Source organism: Monodelphis domestica, chromosome 8 (genome assembly GCF_027887165.1).
Source record: "Monodelphis domestica isolate mMonDom1 chromosome 8, mMonDom1.pri, whole genome shotgun sequence".
Lineage (NCBI taxonomy): Eukaryota > Metazoa > Chordata > Mammalia > Didelphimorphia > Didelphidae > Monodelphis > Monodelphis domestica.
The window spans coordinates 210038498-210063933 of NC_077234.1; the positions used below are offsets into that span (position 1 = coordinate 210038498).

The 25436-nt window shown below is 35.9% G+C and overlaps 1 protein-coding gene across 1 annotated transcript in view; it reads right to left on the minus strand.

The window, feature by feature from the left end:
- Positions 1-2173: 2173 nt before the first annotated feature.
- TUBGCP5 (tubulin gamma complex associated protein 5) overlaps positions 2174-25436 on the minus strand; it is a 48521-nt gene continuing 25258 nt past the window's right edge. Inside the window, exons 13-23 of the mRNA XM_001365903.5 lie at positions 21591-21859; positions 19702-19900; positions 17809-17997; positions 17307-17489; positions 15406-15490; positions 15181-15301; positions 14484-14662; positions 13853-13978; positions 12855-12943; positions 4489-4589; positions 2174-2880 (exon numbers count right to left, since the gene is read on the minus strand). Of these exons, the coding sequence (XP_001365940.5) occupies positions 2834-2880; positions 4489-4589; positions 12855-12943; positions 13853-13978; positions 14484-14662; positions 15181-15301; positions 15406-15490; positions 17307-17489; positions 17809-17997; positions 19702-19900; positions 21591-21859 (1588 nt within the window). The 3' untranslated portion in view covers positions 2174-2833. The remainder of the gene's footprint in view (positions 2881-4488; positions 4590-12854; positions 12944-13852; positions 13979-14483; positions 14663-15180; positions 15302-15405; positions 15491-17306; positions 17490-17808; positions 17998-19701; positions 19901-21590; positions 21860-25436) is intronic.

Sequence of the window (25436 nt, forward strand, 5' to 3'; positions counted from 1 at the left end):
CAGCAGGGCGTCTTAGTTCTGGACCCTAAAGCCCATCTGATCCAAATTCTCGTTATGTTACAAACGAGGAAACGGAAGCTGGGAGAGGTTAGTCAACGTGCCCAAGGTCCCAGAGGTTACCCAAGTTCTCTAAGTTCAAATCTGGACCTATTTGCACTGTGCCATGCTGCTCTGTGAGGCAGGCTAGGACCACATTCACTTTTTGACCCATTAAGTCATACCAAGCTCGTGGTCCACTACCCTCCCCAATCTATTTCTAGATGAATTGTTTAGCTAGGAGTACCGTGCTCATCCTGTGCTTGTGAAGTTGACTTTGCTGAACTTTAGTGTAAGGATTTATATTGATTTCTATTAACTTCATTTTAGATTCAGCTCAGCACTCTTGCCTACTGAGATCATAACTGTGGGACACTGGGTGAGTCACTTAGCCTCTGTCTGCCTGTTTCCTCTCTGTAAAATGGGGATAATAGCCTCTATCTCCCAGAGTTTATTTAGGTATAGGGCTAAAAGGTGAAATCTGTAAAGCACTTTGCTAATCTCAAAGCACTATATAAATAATAGCTGTTGGGGGCAGCTAGGTGGCTCAGTAGTTTGAGTGCAAGGCCTGGAGATGGGAAGTCCTGGGTTCAATTCTTACCTCAGATACTTCCTAGCTGTGTGACCTTGGGCAAGTCACCTAACTCCCATTACCTAGCCCTTACCACTCTTTTGCCTTAGAACTAATACTTAGTATTGATTCTAAGACAGAAGGTAAGAGTTAAAAAAAATAGCTGTTATTTTAATACTGTCATCCCAGACATTTGAAAATGTTATTAATCTCTAATGTATATAAAATATCCTGCTTTCCTCAAACACCTTCTTCCCCTTTATCCTTATTTATCCAAGGAACATTGCATAACCCCAGATCAGCATTTATGGGTTGGAGACTTAGTTTAAACCTAACCTTAAGTGTCCTGTGCCCAAATCAGTTTTGGAAAACTGTACTAAAAATAACCCCAGTAACTTCTCATTGACAGAGGAAATACACACACACACACACACACACACACACACACACACACAGTAAATGGCTTTATGGAAGTGGGAATTAATTCATTAGATATACCTTCCATTCTGAAGGCTAGATGCCAAGAGATACCTAATTACTACTCATTCATCAGGCATTTATTAAATCTTTACTTTTTTTCAAGACATTCTTCTAGTATCTACTGCTGACAGTATAAAACTAGACTTTCTTTCATCTCAAGAAAACCAGGGGATAGCAAATAACTTTATGATTACGGTGAATAAAGAGCAACTTTTGAGAAAAAAATAACAGTAGCAAATGAACATAAGCATGCAATGTTCTAACATAAAGGAAATTTGTATATGCCAGCAAAAATTGATGAGCTCACACCGAGCTGATGGGCTATAGTTGGGTATAGTGCAGTTAATCCAGATGGCTAAGAAATATTAATTGGTTAGGATCAGTGGAGGATTGAAATTAGGATTATATTTATACTAGGATATAGATTTAACAATGATTGTATATTGTTTTTAGGTTAGATTTCTAAATCAATCTACTAAGAGGAGACAGCTTTTACTTTTAGTTCCAACTTCATGTGACCTTGGCCAAGTCACTTCCTTCTTCAGGCTCACATTTTTCTTAAATTTGTAAAATGAGAAGGAAGAATTGGATTCTCTCTAAGGCCCCCCAACAATAATAATCTATAATAATCTATAACTCAAAGACATATAAATATCATTTGCTTGAAGTTATGAGAAAAAATGTTATAGGCTTACCAAAAATTAAAGCAAGAATGAAAGATAACTGAACTTACATATGTGACTTGCCTATAACTTAATAGGGTGGCATGTTCTTTAACATAATTGGTTTATTTCAGAAAGCAAGTCTATGAAACATATTCCCTGGGACACAACACTATTGACTATTCCCATGCTTCTCTACCTATAAAGACCTCTAGTAATGTGAGCTGGAGGGATTCTGTCCATCTTTTGTCTTAAGAAATAGAAATAAAGATAAAAATAGAAAAAAGAAATAAAGAAAAAGAAATAAAATAAAGAAACTTAAGAAATAACTAAAAAATTTCTAGATCTCTAGATCTAGTCAGATCTAGAGATCTCATGTGACCATAAGCCCTGCCTTAAGTTTTACAAAGAAAACATGAACACATTGCATGGTAACCACATTTTATTTTGTCCTGCTAAAGTAAGTTGTTGGCTAACAGCAAGCAAAAGTAAGTATGTTCTAGTGGTTGGTACTATAGTATAATAAACATTTTCTATTTGTAACATTAGACAAGATGAAATTTCTTTTGGCCAGGGTATTTAATTTACCCATGATGGTCTCCAAGAAGCCCTCACTTAAAAAATAAAATAAAATAAATGTAATTCAGAGAAGGTGAAAATGAATTCAAAGTAACAGTTAGGGAAATAGGTGTCTAAGACTATATTAAAAAATCCTTTGTTCAATGTATAGCAGCAAAATGAGAATTTAAAGTGCTTTAAGTCTGTTTTAAAAATAAACAATTAAAAATATGAAATATTGCAGTTTGTAGTCTAATTAGGAGACATTAGACAATATCATTAATCTATAGCTTACAAAAGGAAAAAATAAAGTACTAATACTTTGTATTTAATATACATTATTTACATACTTTCATATGCACAATTCTATATAGTTTACAATAGTCTCTGAAGGGAAATAGCAAAATATTTATTCAGTTATACAATAGTTATTTCTTTAAACAAAACTAAAAAGTACATAAATATAATGAGGAAAGTAAATCCTACAAGAATAATTTTTTGAGGTATTCACTAGACTGAAAATGCCTTAACTCTGTTCCATGCCTGCCATGAGTGACAATGCCAGAGATTCCACTGCAGAATGAAAAGAAAAACAAACAAATAAATGTCTAGATCAGTCTCTAATAACTTTAATAAAAACTTTAGAAATGAAAGGGTTTTCATGTTTATCTGATTTAATTTTAAATATGCAGTAAAAATTATACTCAAGTAAAAAAGACAAATGTTTCTATTAATAATTTGTGTTTCTAGATAAACAGCCACTGTCTTAGTCTCAATACTTAGAGTCTGAGGACTTCAGGTCTGGTAGGAACTTTTAGGGCAATCCTCCTAATTGCAGAAATGAGAAAAATTGAAGCCAGAAATGTGACTTTCCCCAGTGTAGAACCACTAAACTATAGTCCAGGTTTAATAACCTCCTTCAAAGCCTAGATTTTTTTAACACCATCATCCATCAATCCAGCTACATCTTACATCATAGTTTAAGCTGAATTCTTAATGTAATGTTCCTTTAATCATACTGGTGTGTAGCACCTAGTATAAAATTCCAATGAGAGATAAACTAACACATCTGGCAATAACTGTTACTATCATATACACAGTAAGAAACTACATTTTCAATAGATAACTGTAGCAAGCATTCAACTCACCAAATTTTCTTACTAACGTGTCAAAAAGGTTAATACAATACAGCCTTGTTTCCATTCACTATGTCTCATCAGGTAGCTTCTTTCCAAACCTGCTTATTTCATATACCCCATTATTAATCTGTTAGGCTCACATTTTTTGCACTAATTGGTAGCCCTAAGAGTTAACTTAGTAAAATAAAAATAACTTTCAAAATTTTTAAAGAAGAGTAGCAAAACCCTCCAAATGGCATTAAGCCTAAATGAAATCCATACCACTTTTCTGATTTATATTAAAATAAAAAAGTGACCAATGGTGTGGAAAATTTTGTCAACTCTGTCTGTTAACTATGGGTACAAGATGATAATATCATCAGTCTTATTTTTTAATTTACTATTTACTTTGTTATATGACTAATGAGAAAATTCAAATCAGAACTGTTAAGTGGTTTTGTGGCTGTTTAATAATGCTAAGGAACATCACCTAGAGCTATTTAGTGAATTAAAGATACAATAAAGAGCCTTACTTTGCTCCTGTGACAAAAATGACCATAAATATAATCCTCAAGGGAAAAACGAAGAGCTTCATTCAGGACAATTGTGACGTGTTACAAGGTGTCTGCTTCTATCACCTACTGATATTTTCATGGAGCGCTGATTTGTTTTTAAGTTAAATGTGCTAAAGATATAACAGATGGTGCTTACATTTTTCTCTGTAGAGGGAATACATATGTCTATAACGTATTTGATGATTTCATGTGTGACTTATAAACAAGGCTATTTTAAGAGACATTGTTTCGGCTTTTCCTCTGTCAGTGTCATTATGAAGATGATACTTTTCCAAACTACAAAAAGCACCATGCCTGTACACCGTGAGAATTCACTACGACCAGTCAAAAGTCAATCTGGTTTATCAAATACTAATAATACCTTTAATCATGCATGTTATAGAAATGAATTATAACTGTTAAAAATTTTTTTAAACATCTCAATTTTGTATAGTACTAATCATGTCTGAAGAGATATTTAAATATAGCAACAGATTACATATACTCACAATGTGGAAAGGATCCTCTGCAGACTGCTTTGTTCAAGACGGTTACAAGAAACATATGACAGTTTTTAAAATCTGACTCCATCTTTTCAATTGATTCCATCCTAAAGGAGAATACAACTTCATTTAAAAGACAGTAATAAAATCATGCACACAAAGTATGAAGTACATCAAAGATTAAAACAAAATTTATAACATAGCCTCTCAGAGTTAAAAAGGACCTTTGAGATCACCCTATCTAGTTCATATGTAAACAGGTTCCTTTTATAACTTTCCTGAGATATTTTTCACAAAAATCTTTGTCTAGTTCAAGACTCCTCCATTCTATCCTTGTACAGCTGATTTTTTGCACCCATATAGAGTTAAGTCTTCCTCCCAAAAGATAGTGCATCAAAATGTCTTGAAATAGGCGCACTAAGATATAAAAAGGAAGGCAGCTAGGTGGCACAGTAGGGAGAGTGCTGGACTTGGAGTTGGGAAGACCTGAGTTCAAGTCTGGTCTCAGATATTTCCTGATGTGTGGTTTGGGAAAGTCACTTAACCTCTGTTTGCCACTAGAGAAGGAAATGGCAAACCACTCCAGCATCTTTGCAAAGAGGTCCATGGGTTTACAAAGAGTTGGGCATGACTTCAACAAGTGAACAACAATAATGATGTAAAAGAGAAGCAATACGTGGGGTAATAGATAAGAACCATAGACTGGCCATGGGACCCCAGGCAAGTTACAAAACGGAGATGTCCCAAGGCAAATCTCTGTAAGTTTCAGAGTAAGGAAAATCCTCCAGTATTTATTAAATGCCTACTATGTGGCAGGTATCACACTAAGTAGTAGAGATACAAAGAAAGGCAAAAAAATCTCTAACCCCAAGGAGCTCACAGTCTACAGGAGGAGACACCATACAAAGACTATGTGATGTATGTGAGCCAATCTCGGAGGGGAGGCACTAGCCTGGAAGAGGCCTAGAAGTCTTGCAAAGGTGGAATTCTAGCTGATACTTCAAGAAAGGCAGAAGGAAGAAGGAGAGACTTCCAGGAATGGAGAATAACCAGTAAAAATGCAGAGTTGGGAAATGGAGTATCTAGTGGCTGGTATCTCTGAATCTCAGAGTAGAGAGAAATAACATATCAGAAGCCTGATAAGGCAGAAAGGAGAAAATCTCTGATAGATTTAGAGATAAAACTGGAGTGGGTAGAGACTTAAGGGAGACCCATGAGGAGGAGTTGAGGGACTGCACCAAAGGGGGGGGCAGTGTCAGAGATGGGGATGTGCAGGAGAGATGTGCAAAGGTAAAAACTTAAAAGGCCGTGGCCACAGAGAGTAAGACATCCAGGATGATTCTGGGGTTGTGATCTGAGGGCCTGGAGAATGGTGCTGCTCTGACTAGCAGAGGGAAAGGTAGGGATGTGGAAGGAAGAGAAGACTGGAGGGGAAAGATGAGTTTGTTGTGGGCATATTTAAAGGGTCTACAGAACATTCAGTTGAGAGGTCTAAAAGGCATCACCAATGTAAGACTGGAAACAGATCCATCAGCATGGAGATGATCACTGACTCCACAGTAGCTGATGAGATTACCAAAGACACAGTGCAAAGGAAGAAAAGGAGAGAGTCTAGGGCAGGGCCTTGGGGGATGCCCAGGGTGATGTAAATGAAGATCCAGCAAAGAAAACTAAAAAGTGCTCAGAAGTGTAGAACAAACAGGAGAGAATAGTGTCAAAAATAATCTAAAAAGAGAATAGCATAAAGAAGAGCATGATTGACATAGTCAGTGGCTATGTCAAGAAGGATGAGGACTGGGGCAGCCAGGTGGCTCTGTGGATAGAGAAGAGTCAGACCTAGAATTGGGTAGTTCTGGATTCAAATCTAGATGCTGATACTTCCTAGCTGTGTGGCTCTGGGCAAACCACTTAACCCTCATTGCTTAGCTTTTGCCACTCTTTTGCCTCGGAACCAATACACACTAGCAACTCTAAGACAGAAGGTAAGGGTTTAAAAAACAAAGATGAGTGCTAAGAAAAGGCCATTTGATTCAGGAATTAAAAGAATAGTGGTAACTTTGGCGACATCAGTTTCAGATGAATAATGAAGTTGGAAGCCAGAATGTAGACTTAAGAAGAGAGAGGAATGGAAGAGAAAGTAAAGACCAGAAGCTGATCTCCATTGACAGAGGAGATTTCTTCACTGGAAGTTCCTTATACCAATGAAATCAAAGAAATAAAAAGTAAAATCCAATAGTTTAATGGAGCATTTTAATGCACCAATGCTACTGCTTTTCTATCTCATTGGTATATCGGATGTTAGTTGAGCTCAGTCCTTTATCAGAAAAATGTTCATTTTAATATTTTGCATACTATGATAAGGGAGAAGTGAGTTCTGTTTCATTTTCAACTGTAGAGTTATAGGAGTCAAAGTGACCTGACCATCCTATTTTCAGTTTTATTTTCACAGAACACAGAAGACACTGGCAATCTAATTCATTAAGATATTGTGAAAGTTTATAAGAGATCAGGTTTGTAACATATTTTCATCCTCTTAGCGTAAGGCACTGAATATAGGGTATAACTGAAACAGAGGCCAAACAGGCAGCAAAAGAGAAATGCCAGAAGGAAGAGGTAAATGGGCTGCTGCTGTTCTTATCTCAGGGACCAGGTTATTGGGAAGGAAAGTACTCTGCTATGCTATAAAAGTTGGAGTTGGGGGCAGCTGGGTAGCTCACTGGATTCGATGGGAGGTCCTGGGTTCAAGTCTGGTCTCAGACACTTTCCAGCTGTGTGACCCTGTGCAAATCACTTACCCCCCACTGCCTAGCCCTTACCATTCTTCTGCCTTGAGCCAATATACAGTACTGATTATAAGATGGAAGGTAAGGGGTTAAAAAAAAAAAGTTGGGAGTTCCTGAGATGGTAGTGAAAACCTGAAGACAAGTGAGACAACTGTTTCAATACTATAATTTATTCAGTAGTTTCCTAATCGATGAGCACCCCCTTAGTTTACCATTCTTTATCACTACAAAATGCTGATATAAATAATTTTCTACATCTGAGTCCTTTTTCTCTTTCTGCGATCTCTTTTGAAGTTAAATTCCCAGTAGTACTATCACTGAGTCAGAGGGTATGCACAGTTTAATAACTTCTGAGGCATAGTAACAAAATTACTTTTTCAGAGTGGCTGAACCAGTTCATAGCTCTACCAATAGTACATGAATGTTCATGGTATATAAATGTAATGGAATACTACTGTGTCATAAGAAATGACAAAACTAATGGTCTAACAGAAACCTGAGAAGACTTGTATGAATCAAAAAAGGTGAAATGAACAGAACTAGGAAAATAATTTATACAGTAACATTGCAAAGAAATTACTTTAGAAGACTTAAAAGAACTCTGATAGATGCAATGGCCAACCACAATTCTAGAGGACAACTGATGGATGCTAACAGAGCACAGATACTAGAAGCAAGAAGACAGACAATTGGGGACATGACTAGAGTGGAATGTTTTTGATTAACTGCAAATTTGTTATGAGGGTTTTCCTCTCATGGGAGTTGGGTGGGTAGATGGGAGGTTGGAGTGGAAGGAGAGAAAGTAAATGCTTGTTACTTGAAAAAAATGAAAAAAAAACAAACAACAACAAAACGTTGAATGTAAATTGGTATTGGTTTTTCTGACAGAAAAAAAGGTAAAGGAGCTTCAATTTACTGGGAAGAATGAATTGTTCACCAACGGAATGAAGGAATATGGTGTTTATCACTAATGGTGACTGATGGTGTGGCCTTTAAAAGAGAAAAGTAGCAAGTGGGAAATGAACAGCTGGCTAAAAAGATTTCACCAGAAGAGAATTTGGCTTACAATACTAGTGTCAAACTCAAATAGGAATAAAGGCCACTAAATCATACATAAGGCTTCCCAAAGACCACAATGACTTAGAAAACCATGAATTAATATTATCTATGTTTTATTGAATTTTGTTACATATATGTCAATTATTTTTAAATCTGATTCCAATCTCACTCAGGGTTGTCGTGGGCCATCATCAGGCCTGTTTGACACCTGGGTCCTAAGACAGAGGAATGATTTAATTTCAGCAGGTGAAGTGAATCTGAATTTCTAGTCTTCTCTTTATTTCCCATTAGCTGTTGTGCTTGGTTTTGACTCTACTAATATAATGTTTCCCCCAGGATAAACTCATTACCTGAAATCTCATCATTATGGAAACTGTATCAGCTTTGGTACTCAACACTTATTCCATACCCTCAGCTGCCTCTTCCCTAATTGGAGGGTTAGAGGGCGGAGAAAAACACTCCTCCTAAAACCTATCTTGATAAGGGGGCTCAGAAGTTGGAGCCTTCTTTCTGCTTGGTTATAACTCCACTAAGCCTTTTTCTCCTTTTCAACTTCTTTTGGTGTATTGTTTTCTCCCACTAGACTGTAAATTTCCTGAGGGCAGGAACTGCCTTTTTTTTTTTTTTTAATTTGTAGGCTCAGTACTGGTAAGTACTGGTACAATGCCTGGCACAAGGTTTACTGTATTATACGGAATGGTACTGTATTGAGTCAAACAAGGGTCAGGAAGAATATGTTTACTAATGGTTGATCTGGTTAAAATGACTAAAATCAAATGATAGGAATGGGAGACAGATCTAAGTAGATATAGCTACCTATACAAATAATGGAAACAATATTTAGATACAAATACTGTAAACTTATGACACTGAAAAAGTAGTAGTGGAATTAATCAAGAATTCAGGAGACTATGAGTAGGAAAAGAGGCAGAAATCATATTTGGGCCTTAAGATGAATATATATCAAAGATTTATGGGCAATTAAAAAAAGTGAGCTGGAGATCTAAACACAACTTTATAGATATCATAGTCTTGGTGATCACAGAGTCCTGGAATGTGACTCAAGACTAAAATATAGCTATGTAAAGGTACACATTTATATGCTTCATGGGTTGACACTCAGCTAAAGTAAAGAAGCTACATAATGAACCTCACTCCTGACCCTACCTGTATGGTAAGTCCTTGGTAGTTTGCTTCTTGATCAAGAATAGACTTTAAAGCCCGAGTCTGCTCTGGTAACCAGTTTTCCCACATATTTCCCCTTGGATTTTGTCATTTTCTAGATACCCTGGTACCAACACAGGTTGGTTTTTCAGTTTACTCTTCATCTCCTCCTGGCTTATACCAAACTTCCTCTCTGGGTGGGGAATGTTGTTTGCCCTTCCCACCAAGAGACTTGCCTAATTAGCTATGGATGACTCAAGGCAAGATATGACAAATCTGACACATCAGATAGAGGGGGGTTGGGGAGTAGTATTTTACAAAAAGGCGATATTCACCTATGTGAAAATATATGAACCTGAGAGGGAAAGCATGATATATATTCTGGTGATGTTCAACGGAAGAAAAAAATAAGTGATATTAGGATAGAAATATGTTATAGACTAATTACAGATAATGGTAAACAAATTTCTGGCTCAGAACAAAAAGTGACAGAATAGAGTCTGATGTAGGACTTGAATAACCCTTACATGTGCCATTGTACTCTCTCTGTAGGAAGTGGAGCAGTTGATCAATTCCTGACTAGACTTACTGATACATCATATTGGAAGTGAATCCGACAACTAAGAAAGAGATTAATGATGAAGTAGTGATGATGAGAACCTAGGAAGTTAAGAGTTCATACAGATAAAGAGAACACTGAATAGTCTACAGTGTATTCTAGTTTAGAGTTCAGAGATAGGTTATGTAAGAAAGCCACGGCCCGAAACAAAATGAATTAAAAAAAAATAGGTTGAAGAAAGATAATCAACCCTCTCAGGAAAACAATCACAAATAAGTCTGAGGGGAAATAAATGGTGAAGACATATGGCTACAAAGGTGCTCATCAAAGAGCTCAGATTTTTTTAAAGGATATATAGAAGAGGTAAAGGCAGGTAACTGAGTATGAATCCAGAGAGAGGCACAGTCCTATGTGAATAATGCCAGGAAATATAAAGTTCAACATGAGCTAACCCTTGGGATAAAATGCTAAGAATAATCAACAAAAAGGGACAGAGAAGCAATATTGGAAGAATCAAGATCAAGAAAAGAATAAGGACCCTTTTGGAAATAAGGTGAGATCATGATAAAGGACCCAAACTATGCAACTCCTAATTATTTTCCAATTGAGTAGAATAGAATGAAAATTGTTTTTAACAATGAAAACTGAAACCCAAGATAAATACCTTCAATGAGTTTGAGACTTCTGGTAATCTACATCCCAGGGCACAAAAAGAGCTTGTGGATATGATTGCTTAAACTCTGTGGTTGATCTCTGAGGAATTGTGGCAAAAGCAATTCCCACAGTTCAAGTGCTGCAGAACTAAAGGCAAGGAAATCACTGTCCTTATTTTTGAAAAGGGGAAACAAGATAGATATTTCACTATAGACCAGTGTACTTGACAATGGGTTCCTGGTAATATGATCAAACATTATTTAAGGTGTGGTTTATGAATATTTAGAAAAAGAAGAGATGAGCATTAGGAGTCAGCAGGGCTGAATAATAACAACATATGCTATTTTAACTTTACTTCTTGTTTAACACAGTTACAAGCCTATTAGACAAGGAGAATATTCTAATTCTAATAATTTAGTTAGATATCAACAAGAAATGTAATGAAGCTTTTCCATCGTCTCCTGTGAAAAAAGAACAGGGATGGAAACAGGACGGTAGTATAGTTTGGTGGATTCAGAGATCCTACTAGATCCTAGACTGTTGATTAAAGAATCTATGTCATATGTAAAACTAAGAGCCATTCTCCATTGGATTAATGGTCAAAGGACATGAAGAAATAATTCTCAATAGAAGAATTAAAAATGGTTGACATCTATCTGAAAGACCACTTCATATAATGAGAGAAATGCAAATGAAAACACACTGAAATTTTACCTCATACAAACTCCCAAATTAGCAAGATAATAAACGAACTTGTTGAAGGAACCACAATATTTAGCCTAAAGATATGGCTTACTAATAATGAAAACTATTTAAAAAATAAATGAAATGAAAAAATGAAAAAAAAGTAATGACTATTACTAATAATTATTAAACTAATTATAAACTAATAATTAAACTAAACTAATAATTTGAAAGAATGTTAAGATCTCTAATGGCAAGGACTGTTTTATTTTATTTTTTTCATTTTTTTAATTTGCCCTTAATCCCTAGCACATTAAGCATTAAATAAATTTGTGGACTTGACTGGTATAATAAATTGACAAAAGCTTACATTTACATTGCACTTTAGGGTTTATAAAATATATTTAGATACAATCTCATTTGATTAACAGTTCTGAGAGATAGGCAGTACACATAGGGGCTTTTAGGGACACTGCATATTATCCTCATTTTACAAAGGAAGGCAATGAGACCTAGAGAGGTTAACAGCACCAGCATGTGACAGGGCCAGAACACAACCCCAGATCGTCTGGCCCTCAGTCTGGTGCCAGGCTTAGAAGGTACGTGGCTGCCATCATCAAATGTTAAAACATGGATTAGATTTGTTCTCTTTCACTACACACAGTGGAGCACAACTAGAAAGAGTGGATCCCAGTTACAAACAGGTAGATTTAAGTCAAAGCTGTCCAGAAATGATAAGGAATAAATTTTCTGGAAGAGAGCCTCTTATCATTGGTGGTTTTTAAGCAGAGGCTGAATAAGCCCTTAAAAATATGGCAGACAATAGGCATACTAAGATCAGGGAATAGGCTAGAGGTTCTTTAAGGTTCCTTGCAACTTTTAAACTCTGTAATTCTTTAACAATCCTGTAAAACAATTCACATTTTTAGGAGAAATATCAGAATGATCATTATCCTAATTTTACAAATATGAAACAAAGTAGAAAAATTATGTTTCTTAGTTAAGGATAGAGTAGGAAGATGAAAGAATTACATACAAATTAAAGTTTCTGTGAATTTTAGTCTGTCTAACCTGGGTTTTTCCAAATCCAAGTGAAAAATGTGAATTAGCAAATGGTAAATACCTTAATGCTAGCTTTTCAAGTCCACCAAACATGCAATCATTAAACATAATCAAACAAAATAAAATGGAGGAATATTACTTAAGATTAGCCCATTACCATGTTTGTTAGTGCAAAAGCTTTTTTTAAAGAATTCTCTGCAGACTCTTCCTACTAATATTTAACCTTCTGAATATATATGTACATATAAAACTTAATTTAATATTAAATATCAAACAACTCTCTTTAAATAAGCATTAAGGCCTAAGTAAGTGTTTCAAAAGAAAAAACATAACTACTACAAAATAAACCCAACACAATCTGCTAAAACATTCAAAATAGTAACATTTAAAAATTGACTCCTACTTACTTCCAGGCTCCCAAACCAGCTTGCCAACGATCTGCAAACATGAGGACTAAATTTAGGACTTTCATTATAGCTTCTTTCACAAAACTCACCTGTTTGAATTAGACATACAAAAATAAACCGATTTTGACAGCTAGAATTTTGATCATTAGAGTTTATCCCCCCAAAAGATAGAAATATTTTGCATTCACTTTTTTTTTTAATCTGGTAGCTTCTGTCTTGGAATCAATACTGTGTATTGGCTCCAAGGCAGAAGAGTGGTAAGGGCGAGGCAATGGGGATTAAGTTACTTGCCCAAGGTCACATAGCTGGGAAGTGCATACATTTTAAATAAAGTGATAGTGAAACATTATCATCACTATTTACTGAGCACTAAAAATCCAGAGATTGGACTAGGTTGCCACAGAATAGGGAGACATTGATGTTAGCAGCACTGTGCTCCAACTACCCAGACCATTATCTCCTAGACACCTTTCTTTAAAAAGAAACAAACAAACATAAAAACCCCTGCCTTCTGTCAGAATCAGTTCTAGGATTGATTACGCAAAAGTGTGGTAAGAGCTAGGCAGTTGGGATTAATTGACTTGCTGAGGATCACACAGCTAGAACATGTCTGAGGCTATATTTGAACTCAGGACCCCCTGACTCCAGGTCTGGCTCTCTATCCACTGAGTTACCTAGCTGCCCCCAAACCTTTTTTAAGTTTTAAAATTTGGCAACCAGTGTCAATGCATTGAGACTTGCTCAATGTTACAAACACAATTGGAAACATTTTAAAACTATGCCTCCACCAAATATAGGAAATTGCTCTTTTAAAAATAAGAAGTAGTACTAACTTTTATAAAAGAAAAGAACATTTCTCCCAGTACATAACCATCTCAGGAGTACAGACCTTGGTGATTCATTAATAATCATCATATATCAAACCCAGATAAATTGCTTGATTAACAATTCCCATTGCTGCCTCAGTCAGCAAGTATCTCCAAATTTATTTTCTATACCTTTTCTCTTAGAAGACATCGGTCATGAATTGTAGACAAATATCTATAATGAATTTTAATCAGTTGATCTAAATCCTTTGCTTCTTCTACTTGATGCTGAAACTCCAAACCTGTACTGTGAAGAATCTTGGAAAAGAAAAATAAGAACTTTAACTTCTCAAATTAATCAGTTTTTCTCATCCCTGAACTTGTATCATTTTTATGGAATCTTTTACTATTTTCTCAAATTTGTTTCAAATCCATCTTCAAAACACTTAAGTTTTTAAATTTACAAAATAAATTTACTCAAGGTTTTCTATACTCTTCTATTTCTTCATGGCCATTTGACATAAAATTTTTTTGACATGAATGGGAAATTGCTCAAGATACATATTTTGCACAAAGTGAATGTTATATAAGCACATACAATTGAAGGAGGGGGAAAGCAGAAAAGGTGAATGGAAAATAGAACCATACTCACTTAGGTTTATAATGTTTTAAGAAATCAATCATATTACTTTATAATTATATTCTGTGCCCCATCTAGATTATAAACATTTTGAGGCCTGATATGTTTTTACAAGGAATGTTAAATGGTTCCTTTTATCTGAAGTAAGAATGAGAAAAGGAATGAATCAGCATAGGCCCATACCCTAGTCATGATGTAGTTATGTAAGCTGTTAACAAAATGCATGAGCTTCACTCTCAAGAGGAACATTCGATGAATTTGTTGTTTTACAGGTTCCTTTTGTGATCCAAACTGAGCAATAGAGTCTGGTTCGAAAAATGGTCCTTCTTTAGTAGGTGGCTTTTCTGCAGTACTAACCAATTCTAGAGGAAAAAAAGAAGGCAGAGTGGGTGGGAAGCTCATCTACATAAAGCACTATACTTATCATTACAGATGGTCTGGAATTCTGAAGGAAGTGGTTATTTGCATTTCAAAGGATGTACCAAACAGGGATACTTAGAAAATGGCAGAGAAAGGGGTTCAAATTTCAATAGCTTGGGAAAGGAGGATAATGAGAGGTTTCCCATTCTTCCATTATTATTACAGTCTTTAAAAAGGGAAAACTCATATCTGTAACTTCTCATTTGAAAAACAACCTTGGCAATGCTTCTATTAACATTACCCAGGTAGAAGAGTATTTGTTCTGGTTAAATTCTAAATTAAGTTATAGCATTTCAATTTTACTTCTACCTAAATATCCATGGGGATTTATCTTCAACTTAGCATAGTGAATAAAATCATTAATTAAAAGGCATCATTTCAGTGTTTGTGTGTATGTAGAAAATATCAAAGACAATATTGCAAATACTTTAAATTTTGACAATTAGCTGTAATTTCTTACCATCAAATCGTAAAACATCTAGACTATACTTGGCCCACTTTATTTGCAATAAAAGAAGAAACACCTGATTATAAATTTTTTGACATTCTAAACTTATAACAATGTCCACAGGCCAGGGAACCTAGGGGGAAAAAAAGCAGGAAAAGTGAATGGAAAATAATTATGTTTTCTTGAATCATTTGTAAGAGAAAGCAATTTTTTTTTGTAATCAAGATAATTATATACCTTGTAACTTAATGTTAGGCCATCCAAGATATGAACAGGGAGTTTCTTCTTAGTTGGGTCAACATTTTCAAAAGATATTGATAAGCTAAATAAAGAAATTTCCAAGGCTGAGTTTATAAATCTATTCCATGATTATCCAAAATATTTTTTAGTAAATAAAATATCTTTATTATCTTTAAATATTAAAAACATTCATTTTTGCATATAATGATTTACCTTTTTAATATATTGTCAAAGAAAATATTATATAAATACTTCATAATATTCCAGAAGAGATTCTATTTATAGTAAAAATATAACCAACAATCATCAACCTAAATATACACAATAAATCTGAAAGACTATGTTCAGCCCTGATTATATTTTAGAAGAAACTATAAGCTGAAATGTGTCAAGAAAAGAAAGTAATGGGATAATTAGTGCATAATCATATTTTACAAAGTCAGGAAGAGGCAAATTATGAAGGGCTTCAGAGGATTTTCTATTTAAACCTGGAGGTAATAGGGAACCACTGAAGTTTACTGAGTGAGGGAGAAATGACAACAAGGAGGTCGAATGGCCTCCAAGGTCCCTTCCAGCTCTAAATCTATGATCATATGTCCAAAATAGAGCTTATTAACTTTCCCCGAAATACCTATCCCTTTTTCAAATTCCTTTCTTTTTATCAGTGGCACCACTATCCTTATAATCATTCACATCTACAATCTCAGCATCATCTAATCTTCACTCTTACTTAACTCACATATCCAAAATTTGTTATATTTTATTGTTTTTATCTCTACTTTTTTCATATCTGTCCCTTTTACTCCACTAACAGTCACCATCTTATTTCAGGCCCTCATGATCTCTTACCTAGACTGCAACAATCTCCCCAAAGCTTGGCTTCCTTTAAACCTCTTCTACTCCAGTCCATCCTACATATGGGTTTCCTACTCATTTGAACTCCACTGGCTCCCTGTAGGATGTAGGATCAAATATAAACTCTTTTTGTGTCTGAAGTCCTTCACAATATGGACCCAAATTATAGTTGCATCATTATTATATATTACTTTACTTAATTATCTTCTTGATTTTCCCATTTCATCATTGTTTGCTATTTTATTAGCCTCAATGCCTGACACAAAGTATATGTTAAACAAATGTTTGGTGACTTATTGATACTTGGAAGAACCTTAGAAATCATCTAGTGTGAGTCATACTCACATCCTGAACATCACCCACAGTGTCCCTGACAATTTCATTCGGGGGCAACCATTTGGCACAGTGGATAAAGCAGGCCTGAAGGCAGAATGATTCTTCTTCCTGAGCTCAAATTCTGGCCTTGGATATTTATTAGCTATGTGACCCTGGGCAAGTCACGGAACCCCAATTGCTTAGCCTTTACTGCCCTTCTGCTTTGGAATCTATACTTAGTATCTATTCTAAGACAGAAGGTAAGAGTTTTAAAAAATGCAGAAGAGGTAGCAGAGTGGATCTGACCTCAGATACTTCCTAACAAGACCCTGGGCAAATCACTTAACCCTGATTGCCTAGTCATTGCCATTCTGCACTCTTAGAATTAATATTAAGACAAAAGTTAAGAGTTTTAAAAGAATATAGTAGGGTATGATGGACAGAGAATTGGCTTTAGAAACAGAAGACATGGGTTCAAATCTTTCCTCTGATGTCAACTACTTAAGTGGCCTTTGACATGTCACTTAACTTCCTTGGGTCTCATTTATAAAATGAAGAAGTTGGACTAGATGACCTCGAAGGTCCCTTTTCTGGCTCCTCTAATTGCATCATATACTTAATAAAAACACACAGGCACATATATTTGTGTCCCAAACTGAAAGGTAAAGAAAAATTGATAGTAAGATATTCTTTCAGGATCGATTACTATGAAACCTCCCACATTTTACCGTGAACTGTCTTCAGTATGACGTTGCCCAACTGCTTCCTGGAGTTGAACATTAAGAAAGGAAACATTCTGCCAGGTTTCTTTTTCTCTTATTTTATCAAAAATTGATGTGTAAAAGTCATACATTGTGTCTCCAGCTTCAAGTAGAAAAAAATTTCTCATGGCCTGAAGATATTCAACCAATCTAAATGGGAAAAACACAGACAAAAAACAACTTTTAGAAATCCAATCTCAAGTTCTAGAAGCATGAAAAATTTTGCCTTCTGTACTACATCAAATTAAGTAGACTAACAAAGTTTTAACAAAATTTAAATAGACTAACAAAGTTTATTTAATTATAATAAAAAATACTGAATAATGTATTCAAAGGCAAATTGCTCCAAATACATCAATTATAAAATAAACTTAAAATTTGGAAAATAAGCCCCTGCAATCTTTTGAATTGTTCTTAGAACATAATAAACAACCAACCATTTCTAATAAAAATCCATTTCCCATCTTACTTGTAATCTTTCTTTAAAGTCTGCATTAGATTTCCACAGCATTTTAGATACTGTTTATCAATATGAGGGTAAAGGCAGGACCTCAGTGTTAGTTCAAAAGTCTGGCACGTCACAGATTCAGATGATCTATCCATACAAATATCACCAGCAGCGAACTTTTCATGAAAATCACTCTGCTCCAAATACAACCTTCAAAATAAACATATAAATCTTGATTTCTTACTGCAGATGAATTATTTAGGCTTAGGTATGCGTGAACTCATTTTTGTTTACTTATTCTCCTCAGAAGTATCATAAAGTATCAAAAGTCATACCATGAAAATAGTACTTAAGTATGTTAAAATCTGTTGTTCTTTAAAAATTTTTTAAAAATTTTATTTAGTCAATTTAGAACATTATTCCTTGTTTACAAGAATAATATTCTTTCCCTCCCCTCCTCCTATCCCTTCCCGTAGCCGATACACAATTCCATTGGGTTTTACATGTGTCACTGATCAGAACCTGTTTCCATGTTGTTGATGTTTGTACTAGGATGTTCATTTAGAGTCTGCATCCCCAATCATATCCCCTTGACGCAAGTAATCAAGCAGTTGTTTTTCTTCTGTGTTTCTACTCCCACAGTTTTTCCTCTGTATGTGGATAGTGTTCTTTCTCATAGATCCCTCCAGGTTGTTCAGTATCACTGCATTGCCACTAATGGAAAAGTCCATTACATTCGATTGTGCCACAGTGTATCAGTCTCTGTGTATAATGTTCTCCTGGTTCTGCTCCTTTTGCTCTGCATCAATTCCTGGAGGTCATTCCAGTTCCCATGGTATTCCTCCACTTTATTATTCCTTTTAGCACAATAGTATTCCATCACCAACATATACCACAATTTGTTCAGCCATTCCCCAATCGAAGGGCATCCCCTCATTTTCCAGCTTTTTGCTGCCACAAAGAGCGCAGCTATGAATATTCTTGTACAAGTCTTTTTCCTTATGATCTCTTTGGTGTACAAACCCAGCAGTGCTGGATCAAAGGGCAGACAGTCTTTTAGCGCCCTTTGGGCATAGTTCCAAATTGCCCTCCAGAATGGTTGGATCAGTTCACAATCCGACCAGCAGTGAATTAGTGTCCCTACTTTGCCACGTCCCCTCCAGCATTCATTACTTTCCTTTGCTGTCATGTTAGCCAATCTGCTAGGTGTGAGGTGATACCTCAGAGTTGTTTTGATTTGCATCTCTCCCATTATACTCTCTGTTGTTCTTAGATTCAAGCATCTCTGGAAGTTTTTATTTGTTCTTCTGGGCTACTTGAGCATCATTAAAAAAAATTTTTTTTTAAGATTCCTAAATATTTTATTTTGTCCAGAGTCATTTTTTAAATGTTTATTTTTTTATTTAAGAATTTTTCTATGATTCATGTTCTTTTCCTCCCCCCTTTTCCCCAAGAGCATACTTTATTAAATAACAACTTTAAGATTATTACATAGAATTGATATTAGCCCTGGAAAATAAAGGCTACTTAAAGTGCTATGCTTTGAAACTACAGTTTAATCAGTGAAAGAATATAACTTAATATGTTATATAGCATTTGCCTAGGACCAAAGCCTTCAAAAAAATCTCCCTTTTCTGAACTATTTTCTATAAGGCAAGCAATCTACATCAATGTGCTAATGTTAATGAACGCGCCCTGAAACCTCACATGAGGTAGCAAAAACGTCAAATAATGTTGCCAAAAAGAAAACTTTGACAATGCTATTCTTTCACATTCTTTAAAGGAAAAGCTTTATGTACTTTGTTGTTACTGTTTTTTAAGAGAAAAAGTTTCACTTGATCATCATAAACAATTACTGGACACTGCAAAGACTCTGAGACACCCACTGTCACAAATCTTGGAAATGTGTGTTACCTTGCAAAGTTAATGGCCAACAAGGGATCATGAACATCATCCAGCTCCAGGTGTCTTTCTGCTATAGACTGCATCTTAATCAAACTCTCCTTGGTAGCCTGTTCTTCAGTAATGATATCTGCAAAGGAATCTTCACCATGTCGAAGACGGGACTGCACAGACTCAAGGAATAGTGTGTACAAACTTTTTCTTTCTGCATCTGAAGCACGAAAGAAAAATTTAGGATTCAAATTTGTTCTGGCAAATAAAGCTGACTAAATCATGACTGAAATAAATAATTTCACATTAATACTGGCCTAAAAATAAAGACTTTTACCTTTCAGTGTGAATGGAGAAGAATTTTTATCAGCGTCATGGCCTGTGGTATTAAATGTATTATGTAAATGCAACAAAATATAAGATGCTTTGTCTGAATAAATTTTCTCTGTACAAATTGTTCTAAGTGTCATCATTAAAATAAGCATAACTTCCAAAAGCTCTATGTATTTCTAATGGTAAAATGACCATAATTAGATAATATTGTGTTAACACTAGAGTCATACTTTTGTCTGCAAAAATTACTTAAGACAGCTGTCCTAGATAATCAGCTTGTCTATGGGGACTGTAGAGCAGTCTGAGAAGTGCCTGCAGGAAGATGGTTCATCTCCCTAGGGGGGTTGCTATATTTTATAATGAGGACCTATTAAATAGTCAGAAAAGAAGTATTTCTCCAGGTTGAATGTTAAAATGCAAGCAACAAAAAGTTTGTCTTTCAAGTGATTTAAAATGAAAAAAAAATCTGTGTCTACACTTTAGAAGAGGCAGTTCTTTTCAGATGCTGAAGGTTGATTTCTTCTTCACTGCTTAAATGGTATCAACAGATTGTGGAGAGTCTCAAAATATACAAGAAGTTCTAAGTTTACATGTAAATAGCTAACATATCTGTCAGGATCAATGAACATCAATATCAGCCAATTCTGTTTTTCCTATGTAAATACCTCATCTCATTAAGAATATTTTAGGGGGGACTGTTTAAAAAATGCCTTGGGGACAAGAATGAATATACTACATGCAAAATTTATCATTTTACTTGTTCAAACACTGGGCTAAAAGCTCCTAATGAAGACTGTCGCCTTTAAATAAACCATTTAAAACCTTACTATAACCACCAACACTGGCATAATTTCCTCATTTGTAAGGGGTGATATACCTCCAGTAGTCTTGGTTACTTGAAAAATGTAACACCATAATGTATAATTGGACAATTTAGATTCTAAAGAGTGATGTGAATTTTAAAAGTCTCCATCTTGGTATAGCACCCAAAAATTGTGCACACCCACACTACAGGGGCATGTGCTAGTCAATGACAAATCAGAAATAACTAACTGCCCATCTGGGCTGTCCTAAGCCAAGCTAGAGCCAACCATTGGCACTTGTGAGACACAGGAAGTGAGGTAGGGAACAGCCTCTGGAATTCGCTCACTTCCTGTGGAGAGAGCGAGAGGCCAGTTGGTGTGAGGAGCTTGGACAGGGAGGACTCCCGCAGACAGCTTTCCTTCAGATCACTCACGTGAGTTAAGGACTGATTCTTTCCACCTTGGCCCTTTGGGCCTAAAACTCCCTCTGCCTTGGTCAGAGGTTGAGTAGCCCCTTTCCCTTTTCTCTTCTCTCCTTCTCTCCCTCTCCTTTCCCTACTCCCAGTGTGATTAAACCTCCATAAACTCCATTCTGACTTGAGTGTTTCATTTTAGGAATTTCCTAAGTAAATTCCTTGGCGGCCATTGTTCAATATTACATCAATCCTAAAAAGGTGAAATTTCCACCATTACAGTGAGTGGCTAAAAAGCAGGAAAGTCTTTAAGTATGACTTGACGACTACGTACAGCAATATGAAAAGCATGCATTTTCACCTCTTGAAGCAGCTTGGTGTGGGGAACTATCTGAGCACTGCAGATTCTTCAGTAATTGCATAGATTTCCCAGCCATTATAATGTGCTTTAAGACAGGTTTGAGGAAGGACACCATGGTATGCTGTCTGCTTGAAGGAGCCTGGTCACTGCCCGAACTGGCACTAGCATTATCGCTCATTTTCTCCTCATTCTCTGTCTTTTCAGATACACTATATAGCGTGTAAGTCGCATACCAAAAGTCTCTGTGATTCACTGGAACATTTTTGTTCCTAAAAAGGAAATCAAGATAACTATATAAATTCAAAAAATCTCCACACCAATGATATAAAATTTAAATGAATGGAATGCACTTTCCTGACCTGGAATAGATTTATCAATCAACAAGTGCACTACGGCATGTCCCACTTTGTCTCTACAGTCCTAATCCAACTCTGTTGTTCTCTAGGTAGAAAACTAATAAGCTCCTTTACCTCCCACTGTGAGAGTAATTTCAGGAAATCTAAATTACTCCAGCACAGGCAAATGAAATTCTCAACTGGACTATTTTGAAAAATTAAACAGAGTTCAACTATTTATCCCAGTAAGTCAGAGTTAGAAGCTAAGTTACGCAAATGTAAACAGTTTTGTACTCAAGTGTGGGCTTCTCTGTGCAGAACTATTGGAAGTTATATGGTATCACAAAGAACTTTGGGAGGAAGGACTTGCTATTAATACAATAAAAGATTGAGAAAAATATGGAATCTATTTTTAGCATATACACCAAAAGAACAGCAATTTATTTTTATTAGGTAACTGCATAGGGACAATACCTGGACAAGTCAGAATACTTCAAATTGAATCTAATTAAATGCATTTCAAATACCATTAAATGACAAGTCTATTAAGATGTGTTCTCTTAGCAAAACCAGGAATTTTGAAAATAAAATAATTTGTTTTTGTCAAGGGATTACTTTTGGGGAAAACTCATTACATTAGTGCTAAATTGAATTGGGGAACATCTTTGTCTGTTCCCACCCATGCTCTCCAGGTTGACTATGCCCATTACCCCTCCACAAATATACTCTTAAAAATAAAAGTAAATATATTAAAGGCTACTGTCTTGTGCTTTGGTTCTATTCCCAAAACAAGATGCTCTAATATCTCGAAATATTTTCTTACTGACATAAAGAGTTTGACTTAACTACCTACAGAAAAACAAATGAATGAAGAATGGTAGTAGGGCTGGATTGACAACTCATATATGTTACACCAACATTAAACATGTCTGAGAGTTGAGTCCAAGGCTGAAAAAAGAGGTAGAGACTAAGCTGGACTACTTTTGGGAGACCAAACAGTGCTTTTAATACCTCAAAGCCTCTCCTTTAAATAAAAGATCATCCTTTTAATAATATAATTTGGGTACTGCTATATGGCTGTGAATTAAAGAACACTATTTTCTCCAAAGAACTCAAGTAATGGGTCACCTAAAATACATGGACAGGTTCATTAAGTGTCAATTGGCTATAATTGACTACATCACCAACCAATAACATCAGAAGAAAAGGAGCATGGTGGCCAAAAACTGGAAAATGAGGGGATGCCCTTCAATTGGGGAATGGCTGAACAAATTGTGGTATATGTTGGTGATGGAATACTGTTGTGCTAAAAGGAATAATAAAGTGGAGGAATTCCATGGAGACTGGAACAACCTCCAGGAAGTGATGCAGAGCGAGAGGAGCAGAACCAGGAGAACATTGTACACAGAGACTGACACATTGTGGTACAAGAGAACATAATGGACTTCTCCAGTAATGTCTTTACAATGTCCCTGAACAATCTGCAGTGATCTACGAGAAAAAAAAAAAACTATCCACAAGCAGAGGACAAACCGAGGGAGTAAAAACACCAAGGAAAAGCAACTGCTTGGCTACAGAGGTTGAGGGGACATGATAGAGGAGAGATGCTAAATGAGTGCCCTAATGCAAATACCAACAACAAGGAAATGGGTTCAGAGCAAGGACACATGTGATACCCAGACGAATCGTGCGTCGGCTAGGGAAGGGATGGCGGGGGAGAGTAAGGGGGGGAAGGAAAAGAAAATGATGTTTCCAATGAATAATGTATGAAAATGACCAAATAAAATAATGTTTTAAAAACTAAAATAAAACAAGAATTGAAAACAAAATAAAATTGAATTTAGGAAAAAAAAAGAAGAAGAAAAGGAGCATCAAATGCCATTAGAGAAACATGACCAGTCCTGTGGAAGGAGCAAAGAGGAATCCACTCTGCCAGCAAGGCTGGTATCTAAGAGAAGAGAGGCATACCTCAGCACACTGGCTGAGGCCTCTGGGAAGACTTATAGGAAGCTATAGACAAGAGAAGCAAGATGGAGAGGACCTGGCTGGGTTGTGACATACACTGTGCAGGAAAGTATCTCCTCAATGATATCATCATTTTTATCTCTGTAAAACTGAGAAAGTACTATCTTCCAACAATGTTGCCAGGATCCATGTAAGTAGAATGTGAAACAAAAAAAGTGTTATATAAACGTCAATTTACACCAAAGTCATACAACTTCATCACTGTGGGAATTCCTTTCACTGATTTAGATCACAAACCATCAATAATTTATCATCTTACAGAAGTGCTGGTCCATGTGAAATGAAAAGTTTTGAAATATAAAGATATGGTACAAGAGGACACAACTATATGGAAGAAAAGACATAGATCATCCTTGTAATTTTGTCTATTTTGGGGGTTGTGTCAAGATGCTGGCAGTGAACCTACAGATGCTTATTTCCCAATATTTTTGTTCAACCATAGAAATACAATTATTTTATCTACCTGTGCAACTAACTATATGTAGAACATTAAGTATAAGTACTAACTGGATAAAAATTTGTCCCACAATCATTTCTATCTACTTCATTACAAAAAGAAGAGAATGATTCAGACATGGCATATGCTTGTAATTCCCACTACTTTCAGGAGGAGAAGGCTGGTGAGTCACTAGTGCTCAGGAGTTCTTAGTTGCAGACTACACTTAATGGTAAGTGTAAGCACAGCACTAATATGGTAAGGAGCACTTGGGGAGAGGATGATTAGGGAGGAACCAAACCAGTTTGGTTTGTTAAGCTACTATTTTCTTTTTGTATTACTTTCATTTCTTTTCCCTATTTTTCTTCAACCTGTCTTATTTGATTTTTGAATTCCCTTTTGAGTTCTTCCACCACTTGAGGCCAATTTCCATTTTTCTTTGCAGTTTTGCATGTGGTTGTTTGGATTGGGCTATACTTTACCGACTCTGTGTTTTACTCTCTATCTCCACAGAAATTTTCTACTATTAGTGTTTCTTTTGCTGTTTACTTGTTTTCCCAGACTTTTTTTGCCTGTAGACTGGTATTTCTGAAAGCTGTTGGTTTTGTCTTCTCTTCTGATGGCTTTGCAGGGCTCTGTGCTATGAGCAGTTTTGCCCTGGGGCTAGGTCTTCACCTCAGCACAGGCTTCAAAGGGCCAAGCACTGTGGATTTCTGGGCCTCACTGCAGGATGGTGCCAGGGCCTGGGACTTCAAGGGTGGGTCTGGGGCATGGGATCCCAAAGCTGGCCTATGCCCAGGCTTGTTACCTGGCACTGTAGGTGGTGGGGTGGTTGGCCAGCACTCCTCTGTGTGCAGTTTTGCTTCTTTTTCTCCCTTATCTCATGAAAATCTACTCTCTCTGCTTATCTTTCAAGTTGTATTTAGCAGGAGAGCACCCTCACTCCATCTTGCTTTTAGTTTTTGACTTCTGTTGTTTTTAGGAGCTTTTTAAAGATTGGTTTGGCAGAATCCAAAGATTCAGAGTGGATTTAGCTTTTGTTGTTGTTAC